Source organism: Platalea leucorodia (genome assembly GCF_965183815.1).
Source record: "Platalea leucorodia genome assembly, chromosome: 7".
Taxonomy (NCBI): domain Eukaryota; kingdom Metazoa; phylum Chordata; class Aves; order Pelecaniformes; family Threskiornithidae; genus Platalea; species Platalea leucorodia.
In genome coordinates this window covers 50288126-50301655 of record NC_138829.1, presented here as the reverse complement: position 1 = coordinate 50301655, position 13530 = coordinate 50288126, and the positions used below count along the sequence as shown (strand labels likewise).

The 13530-nt window shown below is 41.8% G+C and overlaps 1 protein-coding gene across 1 annotated transcript in view; it reads left to right on the top strand.

The window, feature by feature from the left end:
• The window catches only part of LDLRAD3 (low density lipoprotein receptor class A domain containing 3), a 111962-nt gene that overhangs the window by 54993 nt on the left and 43439 nt on the right, over window positions 1-13530 (top strand). Inside the window, exons 3-4 of the mRNA XM_082317273.1 lie at window positions 1682-1807; window positions 4656-4790. Of these exons, the coding sequence (XP_082173399.1) occupies window positions 1682-1807; window positions 4656-4790 (261 nt within the window). The remainder of the gene's footprint in view (window positions 1-1681; window positions 1808-4655; window positions 4791-13530) is intronic.

The window sequence follows — 13530 nt, the reverse complement described above, 5'->3', positions numbered from 1 at the left end:
AGACTGCCTGTTGCTGTGATCTCCCAATCTGTCACATCTATAAACCTGGGAGTTGTAAATGCATCTTGTAGGTTTGGTGTAGGAGTAGGAAACATTTACTCAAAGGCCCGCAAGTTGTGGAGCTGGTTTCTTTTCTGGTGTTTTCCTATCAATGGTCTGTGCATGGTATTACTGTGTGTTCACATTGCACCATACACACCTTCCTGCAGTTACCAGCATGCTCTTCCCACAGTGACTGGCTTTGCTTTATTGTGGACTTTCCCAAGAGTTCAGTGTCCTGTGATGTGGTCCATCATGTCATGTGCTAATTTGAACAAGCAAAAGGGAGAAAAAAAATCCAACCACATGTCTCTTTAAATTGTTTTTTACTTTGGCAGTTGCTTTGTTCTAGGCTGGTGATACCACAAGACTTAACTGGTGCTTGCCTTGAGCATCACGGTAGAAGCATCTGCATCACTCTAGCTGAGGGCAGTTTTCTCTTCTTGCCGTGAAGAGTTGCTGTGCAGTGAAGTAAAAAATGTGAAGTACTTGAGATCACAATGAGATTCTCTAATCATTTGTTAAACCCATTTTGATGCTATTGTTAGTAGTTAGTGTTATGTGAATAGCTGTGCTGGTACTATGAAATAGATGTAGTTTCTGTCCTGAAGAACTGTGTAATGGATGATGGAGAGAAGTACAGCAAGATATGCAATTCGTATAACTCGTGTTCCTTTTGCACTCAATTTTATATAAATCGTGCTGAATAAAAGCAGTATTATTTATAGCATTTTCTTTTTTGAGTTTGATTTTTGCAGCCTGAAAAATACTTTAATGAAGGTCTCTTGTGTTTCTTATTCTCACAAAGACACTAACTCACTTGATATCTCTGCATGCCTCCTTTCCTTCTCCAGATGTTTCCTTACACTTTGTACACCTGTCTTTGCCCAAGTTTGCCTCCAGATCCCAAATTCTCTGAACTTGCTGCCATGTTCATTATCTGTGTCTACCTTGAGCTCTTCACTGTTCGGCTTCTCTGAGCAAGCAAGAGAAGCTTGGTGGTGTACAAAATCTCGACTTTTGCTGCTATTTAGTGTTTATGGACTCAGCATGACATGTAGCTACAGGCTGGTGGGGGGCCTACAACTACTCCAGCTAGACCTTTGCCTCTGAGGGTTATTGTCTGGTGCCTGAGGACCTGCTTAGATGTCTCCTGGATTTATGCCTGGGACAGTGACACTTACAACAAACTTCCGTTCAAAGAGGAGATAATTGCTTTTGTTTTCTGTGAAGTATGACCCTCTATTTTAATGTTTTTCCTCCAATGCTTCTAAGTTGGTCAAATCCATGTTGGTCTTTAAGGAACAGTTAGGAGTACCCACTTGCCAAATTTACAAACTTGTACTCCAAAGCGTTGTGCAATTTAAATTTGTTTTGAGAGGTCATTTGACTTGTTTTAAGTTTGAATGTTTCAGTCATTCTGGAAATTGTACAAATTGGAAAAAATTCAGCCTAAGCAAGTGAAATCTCACAAAGAACTTAAAGCAGTTGAAAGCAGGCCATAGGGAGCGTGGAAGGCACCTAACATCGGTGCCACCAGCGCTACCTAAAGTACCCTAACCTGCACTGCTACAGAAGTATCTCTAACCTTTGTAAATTGTTTCCCTCATCTTTGAGCTTTTCTCTATATATCTTCTCCCAGCGAAAGCCAAATCCAAATGCGGTGCCACGTTCTTCCCCTGCGCTAGCGGAATCCACTGCATCATTGGCCGCTTCCGGTGCAACGGCTTCGAGGACTGTCCCGATGGCAGCGATGAGGAAAACTGCAGTAAGTGCGAGCCTGCTTGCGAGCGAGGGCGCTTCTTTTTCTTTCAACTAATTAATACTACTTAGAAAGGAAGCATTCATTAGCCTTTAGTTTCTGAGTTGAATATTCTCCCTGTCATTTACAACCCAGATGATTCTTATGCTTTTGACTTTGTAAATGACAGTCTCTTTTTTTTTTTTTTTTAAGGTCCAGCTCAGTCTTGTTTTGTATATAATGCCTGCATGATACTTCAAGTCCCTTTGTAACTTTGAAATGAGATTTAAGCTGCATGTTTGCTTTGAACAGATTCTCTGTACTCAAATGTAACTCAAGTTGGGCAAATATTAAATATTACTTAAAATTGTTTAATTTTTATATGTCTGTTTCTTGTCACTGAAGAATATGACTTATTTGTTCATCAGCACATTTAGGTTTCTCGGTTTATACGTATTCTCAAACAACAAAAAAGCAAGTAAAGGGTTATTTAGTGAAACAGATTCTTGGAAGGTGAAGGAGGTTCTCAAAGTCAGACATGCCTGACAATGCACTAGCTTGAGCTGCTGTTCAGCACCTTGCAGGGAAATCGCAGCAGAGAGATCATCTGAACTACTGCTTGACTGGGGCTAAAGCCCCTGCGCGTGGCTGCATAGATCCATTTGTATCTGTAAGTCTAGCAGGGATATATCATAGCAGTAAGGAAAGGTTATGTTTGATCCAGCAGCTCTGTTGCTATTATCAGGAGCTGGTAAAAGCATGGGTCTGTAGGCCGAAGCTTGCAGCAAATGCTTGCTCATTCTCTCCTTGGAGCACACTGAGTTTTTCCTTTTAATGACATTTAAAGGTCAGGAGGAGGACAACAGACACCGGCTTTCAAAGATAACAAAAGGGGAGATCTTTATAGTGATCTATCACTGTCTGCTTCTTGGAGGACTCGCCTTTCTTGTTTGTGTGCTTTCCCCCACAGAATGAACGTCTCTTAAGGTACCATCTGTTGTTGGCCTAGAGAATCTGCTTTGGGCCCTGGGAGGACTGTGGCAGGGAGATAAGCACCTCTGCGGAGCAAGTGAAGCTAGAGAAAGAAGGATGACGGCTAAGGAAATTACTTTGGGTTATGCTTAAACAAATGGACTAGAAAGAAGTTTTGACAAAAGTGCTTTGAATATCCTTGAGGTGCTAGACTGACAAGTGGCAGGTCTCAAGTGAAAATGCACCCGTTCACGGAGCTGGTTATGAATGACATAATTTCCCATGAGCTTGTAGTGTGTAGCTCCAACAGGACTTTACAGCTGGTAACATGCTGCTGATCTCCCCATTTCTCTATGCCATTTAAGCACGCACTTGGTATTTTCTAGCATATCCAAGTGTCTAGTCACTGCTTTGCTTATGTAGAGGAACAACACTGTAGGCCCTAAAGTGTCCTGGAAAATCAACGTGCTATGCAAGTGTGCAACAGTTTCAGACCAAAGGAGATTTAGCACGTTCATGATAAACGTGCTTTTGGGGAACTGGAGGAATTGGGAGTGTTCGTTATATATCCTGCAGGTTATATGCACAGCAGACTAAAGTTTTATGTTTGTTTGTTGTTTGTTTTTTTTTTTTTTTTTTTTAAAGATTCTTTAAAGGCAGCTCTTACTTTAAAGAATAAAAAATAGGAAGCCAGTTAGTATTTGGGAACTGTAATCCCCTTTGTTACTGTGGCAGAGAAGCACTTTGAAGTAGACGAGACATCTAAACAGCTTTTTTAAGGTTTTCGATTGGAAAGTTGCATTCTGTTTCAGTCACCTGATTACCAAAACCTGGTGGGAGTTCAGAGAAGAGTGCCAAAAATGATTAAGGGACACAGAGATTGATTTATGAGGAGATATTAAAAACTACTAAATTATGCATATCTCAGCTAAGCGATGACTATGTTGGAAGATAAGGCTATATATGCTGTATATGAAGGGTGCAAACACTGTTCAAGGAGGGATTATGTGGTTATGTATGCTGGGCTATAGCTAAGAGTAAAGGGATGAAATTTGAAAAGGGAAAACTAAGATGAGTATTAAGGAAACTTCCTTAACAGTGAGATGCACTGAAGCTGTGATGCTGGAGAAGTGCTAGGAGAAATGGTGAAAACTGCACTGCTTGGAGCTTCAAATTAAACTAGACATAGGATCTTACAGCATACTTACTGCTGGGTTTGGCATGGGTGAGAAGACTGCTCTACCTGAATGAGTCTGCTTAAATACTATTCTCTTTTTGCTCTGTGTGCAACACTAGGCCTTATGTGAAAGGATTTTCTCGGTGCTACTGTAATGTGCATATTACCCTTTAAAAAGTGTTGAAATTCAAACACTGAGAAATTGAGAAATGTCAGCATTGCCATTGTATCAATTCAAAATAACGAGGAGAATAGGGAAGGTGGAAAAAGACAGAAGCAAAGGTAAATAAGCCACTGCAAGGCAGTTCTTGGCTACGGTTGTTGGCTTAGAACATAAAAATTGAGCTAAACTGAATTTGTTGTAATGGGAAGCAACAGGCAGTGTTTGTGGTAGGCAGTGCTACCCTCCATATGTCTTCAGTGTGAGCACATGCTGAGCACCAAACAGTGATCGAGATAGGGGCTCTCATGAAAGTGAACAGAAGGCTTATCACAACTGTGGGTGGACTAAATCTCTGCTAATTGTAATGAATCTTGCATGAATTAGAAATTTCAGTGCGCTCTGTTGAGAGAGACGAGGTTGGTTTGATTGCCAAGTTACTCCCACATATTCAGCGAATTGACCAACTGTTGAGTTGTGACCTGTTGTCGTTGATTGCTTAACGGCTATTTCACTGCCTGGGTAAGAGAATTTCTAATGAAAGATCTCACTTTCTCTTTTTGCAGCAGCAAATCCCTTGCTTTGCTCTACTGCCCGATTCCACTGTAAAAATGGTCTTTGCATTGATAAAAGCTTTGTGTGTGACAGTCAAAATAACTGTCAAGACAACAGTGATGAAGAAAGCTGCGAAAGCCCTCAAGGTAGGTACAGGGTTTTTGTTCTATTCTGCAATACTATACCAACTCCCATTAACATGGAACAGGGTCAGGAGAAAATACGATTCTGTTGGCTTGCTCTGTGTTGGCTAGAGCTGTGGTTTCCTAATTCTGCAAATATGAGAGTGAAATGTGTAGAGTGTGTGTGTGTGTGCATACATTTCATTTTCAGTGCTCAGAAGACTGGTATCTTTTTCAGATTAGTAAAAATGCACTTTTGCAGGAAGCATTTATAATCTGTGATCCAGTGCTCACTGAAGTTGCTAGGAATCCATTTAGTGACTTCTATGAGAGATGGATTGGACCCAGAGAGATCCATAATAAAACTTCACTTTGAAGTGGTTCAGCAGTCTGTCTATTTACCAGATGAGTAAATCTGTGTAGGCTTAAAGCTTTAGATCCTCATTGCTCAATTACTTTCTGAAAGGCATGTTTCATTGCAGGGCAAGTCTACAGTGAAAGAATTTGTTCCTACCCTTCCTTGTTTCTGTATTTAGAGAAAAGGATGAGGACAGGGAAGAAAATTTTTGTTTGAAAATTGTTGTGTATTGAGTCTTGTGAGAATCTCAAAACACAATCTGACCTTTTTCTTTTTACTTACACTGTGAGTCTACATCTAGTGCGCCTCAGTTTTGTTTTCTGTAACTTAATACCATAGTATTTTATAAAATGTGAAGTATATATGAATGACTTGAGGTTAACAAATGTTGTGTATTGGGCATCAGCTGCTAAACATTTTCATGTCTGAGTTAAAACTGAGAGATCAGAGTAGGCAAAAAATGGGAGATGGTGGATATTTGCAGGGGAGATGCAATGTGCTTGGGCCTGTAGAAAGCAGGACACATGAAGAGAGATAAAGCAGGGTATGAACGAAGAAGAAATTAGGGAAATTGAAGAATAATGACTTTAATATCTGGCTTCACTGATGATTTAGTCCTTTGTGGAAGAGAAAATAATTCTGAGCTTAACATGGTGATAAATATTCCTGACAGCTCATAAGGGAAGAGGGAAAACACGCAACAGCAATGCCAACAAAACAGGTTTTATAGCAATGGTATGTGACAATCTTCTGTGCCATTCCTCTGCCTAACCTATGAGCTCTTTCCTTTGGCTCCATATATAAGGGCTGAAGGGGTCATCCTGGTAACTCGCCTGCTTGCTGGGCTACACCGCAGCCTGGGAACATAGCACTGCTCAGATCGGAGCCTCTGAGAGGGGTGTCTGGCCTGCCCCTACCCTCTGTGTGGGGCAGGGGGAAAGGGCTGGTGAGGGACTAGCACGTGTGTATTGCTGCTGCAGCAATGCTGCTGCCCCTGTGCCAAGGTCTGAATTGTTCTTCACTACAGGCCTAAGGCAGCCTAATAAGATTAATGCGGGTGGTACGGTTTCTTGTTGGGCTTTTTTTTTTTTTTGTTTTTCTTTTGGCTTCTGAAGCTTAAAGCAGCAGTGTTCTTTTCCAAGGTTGGGATGACTGCTTCCTCTGCAGATTAATTGGCTGGATTGCCTCCAGGTTGTTTGTTGTCATGACAATCTGCTTTTGGAAGTGACTGTCAGGCTCAAGAGAAGAAAAGAGCTGTATTTCATGAAGCCGTTACTTTTGTCTTTATCTTTGGTCCTTCTGGAAAAGTCAGATTAGTAAGAGGGTTAAGCAAAGTAATTCTGTCTGATTCTATGCATGAAAGAGCCCCAAACAAGGGAGAAGGAACTCTCTCATTAGGACCAGAGCAGCGATGGTTTGTGAGCTTTTTTATTTTAAAAAAAAGTCCAAGTACAGGATTGGGAATGAGGAGTTCCCAAAGTGAAATGCTGGTTGTGGGGAGTGTGTGTGATTGCTTTTGCCCTTTGGCAGCTCAGAGCCTCCCTGAATTGCCACTGCACCATCTGTAAGTGGACGATGCTCATATACCTGTCTTTCAAAGCAAGGATTAAACAGTATAATGTGCTCGGCTTCCCATCTGAATGTAAATGACGATTCCCTCGAGTTTGCAGCTATGGGTATGTCTGTCCTCACTTCCAAACACACCAACTACTTTGTGTTAATTGAGAATTAGAGGCTACTGTGGACAGTCTTTCATTTCTCACAATTCTTTCTACAGCAGATCTAATTACTGTAATTACAATGAGTTTTGTGTTAACACAGTACCCAAGAATCCTGGTCATTAACTAGAACTCAAATGCTCTGGCTACTTAGGGAAAGAGCAAAGCAAATCTGTAGGGTATTATAAAAAATCAAGATAGAGGGTTTTCTTCCCACTAGCTACGTTATCATGTCGAATGCGGTAGCTTTAGTTCAGTGTAATTGAGTGTAGTCTGACATACGAGATCGCCCTTGTGTGCTATTTTTCTATGTAAAAATGTGTTGATTTAGAAATCACTAAGCTTCTGAACCACTGTATGGTAGTGTCATTATCGCCATTTAACAGATGGGGAAGAGGGGGCGTAGATCGGCTAAACAAAATGCTCCCAGAGTGATATCCTGGCTGGTAGGAGTAGAGCTTCATCCATGCTTGTCTGCTTCAGGGGGATGTCATCAGACTTAATCCATGTTTGCAAACTGTTTTGAGATACTATGATAACATGTGGAATAGAAGTGTCAATTATTAATTGGTACTTTGCTCTCCTTCTGCTCTTGGGTATACTGACAAGCTTTTTAAATTAACAGCTCTTCCTACTCCTCCATGAACTTTAAAGGCCTCCTTTATGCTGCAGTCATTACTGGATAGCTCCAGTAGCATATTGGTTTGGTTTGTGTCAGATACTCCTCCATGCATAAAGATCCTTTCAGTCAAGAAGGGTCACTTTGCAGTCTAGGAAGACAGGAACGTGACCCCATACTGAAAAACTTATTGACCTGGCTTTGACATGGAACACTTCAAAATGTACCGTCCTTGATGAATAGTGGCTTTGCTAGCGTGCTGCAGTTTGAGATGAGCCTGAAGCTGTGGGTTTATAAAGATTAATTTTAGTCATAAGTAGGGGTGGATTCATTTGAGGGGAGGCAGAGAGAGGCCCCAGGATTTAGTTGTGAAAAAGGGAGGAAGGTCAAATTTTTGAGAACAAGTTCCCGCCTTCCTTTCTCCTTACCACTTGTAACTGAGTGTTGCGCATCTTACAAAGGGGAAAGTGTCAGTTTAAAAACTTAAACTGTGACAATTTAGCAGCAAGTCAAATAATTCTGCTCTAATTCCCCACAGTAATGATTTGTAGCTCTTGTAGCTGCCATGGTAAACTTAAGAGCTGTTCCTTTAATCCCACCCCAGCTATACTTTGGTCATCTCCGGTTTCCAGCATTGAAGTAGTACGGCCAGACATTTCCTTTAGTCTGGAATGTGGTGTATTCATCAAAGTATGTGCCTGAGTTTTGGGATTGGATGAAGGATATAATTGCTTGGATTATCCACTTGCGTTGCATATATGAATTGTTCTTTCTAGGGCATTATTCCAATTTTAACAATACTTGCAGCAATTGGAAGTTTCTGCTCCTGTTCTCTACTTAATGGATCTTAATCCAGGAAAGCTCCTCTCCCCCGTACACTTTTTTCTCTTATTACTTTAAAATCTCTCCCTATGCCTCGAATTAGCTGACAGTGCTAATCATTCACAGTGGCTACTCTTGGTGTACTCCTTGGGCCCGCCTGTCTCTGGGGGGATTTCCTGCTCTGCAGCAGGCATCCACTCAATTGGAAGGGAATTCCTCCTCCTTAATATTTTTCAACAACTATGTAAATTTGTTCAGCTCTAGAACTGTATTTAATTTATTCTTTTAATTGCTTTTTATCTAAATGTATCTTCACAGTGCTTCTTCCTTCAGTTTCTCCTCCATTTTGTACTTTCAGTACTTTTAGTCTAGGAAGTTTTAACACCAACAAAAGCATACTGAATATTTTAATTCCAACTCCTTTTCCTTTCATGGCCCTTCTTTTCTTTCCTTCTAAGTTTGCTAAATACCTTTATTAGCTTTAACCCCGTTGCCTAGGAAAGGGGGTTTTATTGCTTCAAGTCTGTATTCACTCTGACTGGTGCTGTAGAGAGAGGCTCTTGGCTTCAGTAATGTTGCTACAATTCTAGCTCTGCAGTTGTTAGTAAATAGTACCATTGTGGTCAAGTTATAAACCAAATGTTTTGCAAGTGTCCTGAAGTTGATTCCTGCCCTGTGTTTCTACAGTGTATTTGGTAATGTTCCCTGTTGCACATGTGGATACCTCCTTTTTTTGGTTTTCCATACTTTTTCATTGAATTTTCATTAGGATTTTGATATACCCCAATATTCTAAAACAGATTTCGAAGCATTCACAGTTGTCGGAAGTCTCTGTTCTTTCCTCTGTGGCTCGTATAAATTGCTTGTATAAAAATTGACAGCATATTAAAAAATGAAAAATCTGACCCTGTGTCAAACAAGTGGAAAACAGTTCAAAAGGTTGACTTATTAAAATTAATTTTTAAGTGGTAAGAGAAATTCTGTAATGATAATTTCTGTGGATTTAGGTATAGATGAGATGAAGTTGGAAGGGGACTGACTGTAATGATAAACATTATGGCTCATTGCTGGCGTTTGCATGATTTGAGTTGCAATGCAAAGTGGGTTTTAGAACTGACAGCCAAGTGAAACAGACATACTCTAAATTTCAGTGAAATACCACAAAACCTACTTTATGAAACACAAATAGCTCCCGGAACATCCCACTCCATATGGACCTTGTAACCAACCCTTTGCACATGGCAAATTGAAATTCTGAAATTCCCAAATGCTGTGGTATCTCTTAGACATCCCAAAGCTTTGTAGTCTGATCCTGGCTGCATACGTTTCCTTTCATTGAGTCTCTCTCTGACTCATTATTGACTCAGTCTGTAAACTGAAGCTCAACTTGCAATTATTGTGCATCAGCTCAGCCTAAATTCAATCTACAGCAGGAATTTAATACTCAGAGGCAGAGTAAATAGAAGCACAAACTTAAGGAAAGATACAAATAAAATGTCACTGAATGTTTTATTCAATGAAGGCTTTGCCTGAGCATATTTAGCTCTCTAATATCCCTGTTTTATAACACTTGCTAGATGGAAATGTTTTTGTCAGTTGTGAATTCCTTCTTTCCTCTGTTCCTCCATTCCCTGATTAAGTCCAGCTTTCCTCTTCTTTGCCTTTTTCTCTCCTCATAAGATTATTTATTTGAGAGGATTCTTGTCAAGAAAAAAAATCAATCCATCTGCATGGAGACTAAAAGGTAAGGTGAGCTATAGTAGGCAGATGTTCATATTAGTTGGTACTGGTATTTCAGATGACGGGTAAGTTCATCTCTGCACTTATTTCAACAGCATGCAGACTCCACAGTCCCTGCTGCCTCCCAGGCCAGTCTGTCATTTGTAAAATTGATTATCGATCTCTTCATTTGAGTAGCAGATAACAACATAGGTGTTACTGTAGATGGTCCCAGACTCATTCAGAAGCATGGTAATTTCTGAGTGGGACTGAGAGAGGAATTCTTACTTCACTGTGCATGGAGGCTTTGCAATTAAAGTAGTGTAAAATAGATCTGGGGATCTCAGGGAGAGGTCCAGGCAGCTGGTACAAGTGGATTTGAGTCATTATGTCTCGCAGCTCCCTCAGCTTGTCAAGATGCCAGGGTTTTGTGGCAGAACAGGAATATGTACCTGAGGAGGAGTCTTCTTGTGGATCAGCATGTTGCTCCTGCAGGCACTTTGGCTTAGTATTTTGGCAGAATAGTAATAGACATGCTGCCAAAATGTTAGGCTATCACTGTTTGGAGAGCAGTTATTCTATTAAGAGCAACTATAATGTGGCAATAGACAAGCAATGTCTTCAGGTCTTCATATTGACAACAAACTTACTTAAAAGGGTGTTTGTAGATCTGGGAGGTGTCCAGCCTCTTCACCTGATCTCCTGTTCAGCCCACCTTTGATGGCTTGAAGCTCAAAGCAGTTATCAGCAGATGAGGATTTGGCTAGTGTAAAAATAAGTTTTATGACCTAGGTCAAATCTTAGTCAAGGTGGTGTATCACTGGGGGCTCACCATATTTGTCAACAGCTCAAGCAGGGAAAAAAAGGAAGAAAAAGAGGATCTGGCAGCAATCACCTTGCCCTGAAAGCAAGTCCTTGAAGATGGTAAGGATGGGGAACTGACTTTGTGCCTCCAGCTCGTATTATGCCTGTTCTGTACACAGACGTACTTCAGGATACTGATGGTAGCCTTCCCTCAAGCCACAGCTTACTCCCATGATGGAAGTGCCGTTCTTACCGGAGTGCCTTATTGGACTCTTGCTGTAATCCCGTGATTTTTTTTTTTTTTTGGTTGCTGGGGCTGAAATTGCAGTTCTCAAGCTAGTTACAAAAACAGTACATGCAGGTAGTAACCATGTATCAGCTACTTTCCTTTCAGCCAGTGGCTGATGAGGGGAGCTGGGAATTGAGACTGTAAATGGCATGTTTTTTTTTCTCACCTGTGCAGAAATGAAATAGGAGCTCTTAACAATCGCGTCCAGATATTTTTACTTTCACTTTGTGGCATTTATGCCTAATTAACAGTTCCAGAAAAAAGGTGATGACATGAAAATCCAGTTTCTTTGCCCGTGCTTCAGAACTTCAAAAACAGGTGATGAAATTTCATGCTAGAGGAAGACAAGTTTAAAATAAAGGACATTCTTTTCCCCCATTGTTCTTGAGGCTAATTAAATTTTCTCTTGAGCTCTCATTAGTAAAAATCAATTCCTTTCAAATACATTTTCCACAAGATTTTAACAACATGTAGATGTTTGAAATGTACCATATATATTGGCATGTCTTGCCATCTGGATGCTGAATTGTGTTAACTTTTCATAGGTGTCAGTGTCATTTAATTATGCAGAGGGCGTCTGTTGCTGGACCATAGGTGCCAGCCCTCAGTCTGTTTGCTGTCAATGGAGGGAATCCAGATAAAAGGCACAGATGTTAATCTTTGACTTGCTGTAAAACAAAATCAATTCCAGGTAAGGTGACCAGCTACTTTTTCTACATAATGCAATGGGTGTGCACCATAATCCAATGGGTGTGCAGTTGGCTGACAGGTCGGGCTCAAAGGGTTACAGTAAATGGGGTTACATCGGGCTGGCGACCAGTCACTAGCGGGGTTCTGCAGGGATCCATCTTGGGGCCAGTGCTCTTCAGTATCTTCGTAAATGACTTGGATGCAGGACTTGGAGGTTTGTTATCAAAGTTTGCCGAAGACAAAAAATTGGGAGGAGCCATTGACACTTTCGAGGGCAGAGAGGCCCTGCAGAGAGATCTGGAAAATTAGAGAGCTGGGCAATCACCAACTGTATGAAGTTTAACAAGGGCAAGTGCCGGATTTTGCACCTGGGACAGGGCAACCCTGGATGTACATACAGACTGGGGAACAAGAGGCTGGAGAGCAGCCCCGCGGAGAGGGATCTGGGGGTTCTGGTCGACGGCAAGTTGAACACAAGCCCACAGTGTGCCCTGGCAGCCAGTAAGGCCAACCGTGTCCTGGGGTGCATCAAGCACTGTATTGCCAGCCAGTCGAGGGAGGTGATTGTCCCGCTCTACTCTGCACTGGTGCGGCCTCATCTTGAGCACTGTGTGCAGTTCTGGACCCCACAGTACAAAAAGGATATAAGCTGCTAAAGAGTGTCCAGAGGAGAGCCACAAAGATGGTGAAGGGTTTAGAGGGGAAGCCGTATGAGGAGTGGCTGAAGTCACTTGGTCTGTTCAGCCTGGAGAAGAGGAAACTGAGGGGAGACCTCATCGCGGTCTACAGCTTCCTCACAAGGGAAGGAGGAGGGGCAGGCGCTGATCTCTTCTCCCTGATGACCAATGATAGGACCCGAGGGAACAGCAGGAAGATATGCCAGGGGAGGTTTAGGTTCTTCACCCAAAGGCTAGAGGAGCATTGGAACAAGATCCCCCGGGAGGTAGTCATGGCGCCTTTCATGACAACTTTCAAGAAGCAAATGGACAACGCCCTCAGACATATGGTATGATTTTTGGGGTTGTCCTGTGCAGGGACAGGAGTTGAACTCAATGATCCTTTTGAGTCGCTTCCAACTCAGGATATTCTATGATTCTATAGTGTTTGTATTTAAAATGAAACTTTAATTTTTGTTAGTACAATTTCAGTACTGGGACAACCTGGTTTTTGTTGGAAAATGGTAGTTGTCATAGCAAACGTGTGTCAAGGAAGAGCCACAGCAAAGGTTTCCTGAGTGAAGTGCTGAAGAGAAGCTCTTGCTAGCAGAGTGGGAGTTAGCTTGGCTGTCTCTTCTGTTTCTAGTCCTAACCCTCATTCATCAGACCAGCCTGCCCCAGGCTGTAATTCTACTTCCAAGCCCAGCTGGGAGCTGCTCTGCACGGCTCTCCGGCCAGGTCTGGCCCGTCAGTCCTGCAGTTTCAGTCAAACGGCAAACCTTGTTCTTTAGCCTGATTATTAACATTAATCTTAGCGAAGTGTAATGCTTCAGCCTAAATCTAGCTTTGAGACCTGCCAGCATTAACCAGGGCAGCAAAATGTCTGAGGTTAACTTATGCTTCAGTGCCTTCGCAAATCTTGGTCTGGCATTGTCGTGTCTGTAACCACTAGCTAGAAATGATTTCCCAAGATGAACTATTGAAGAAGCTCACTACATTCAGCAGTTTGCACAGGGACTTGGGCAGAGGGCACAGGAGTTTTCCTTTCTTGCCCTTTAGGAGTTGGACTGTTCTTTTTGTGCAGCAGTG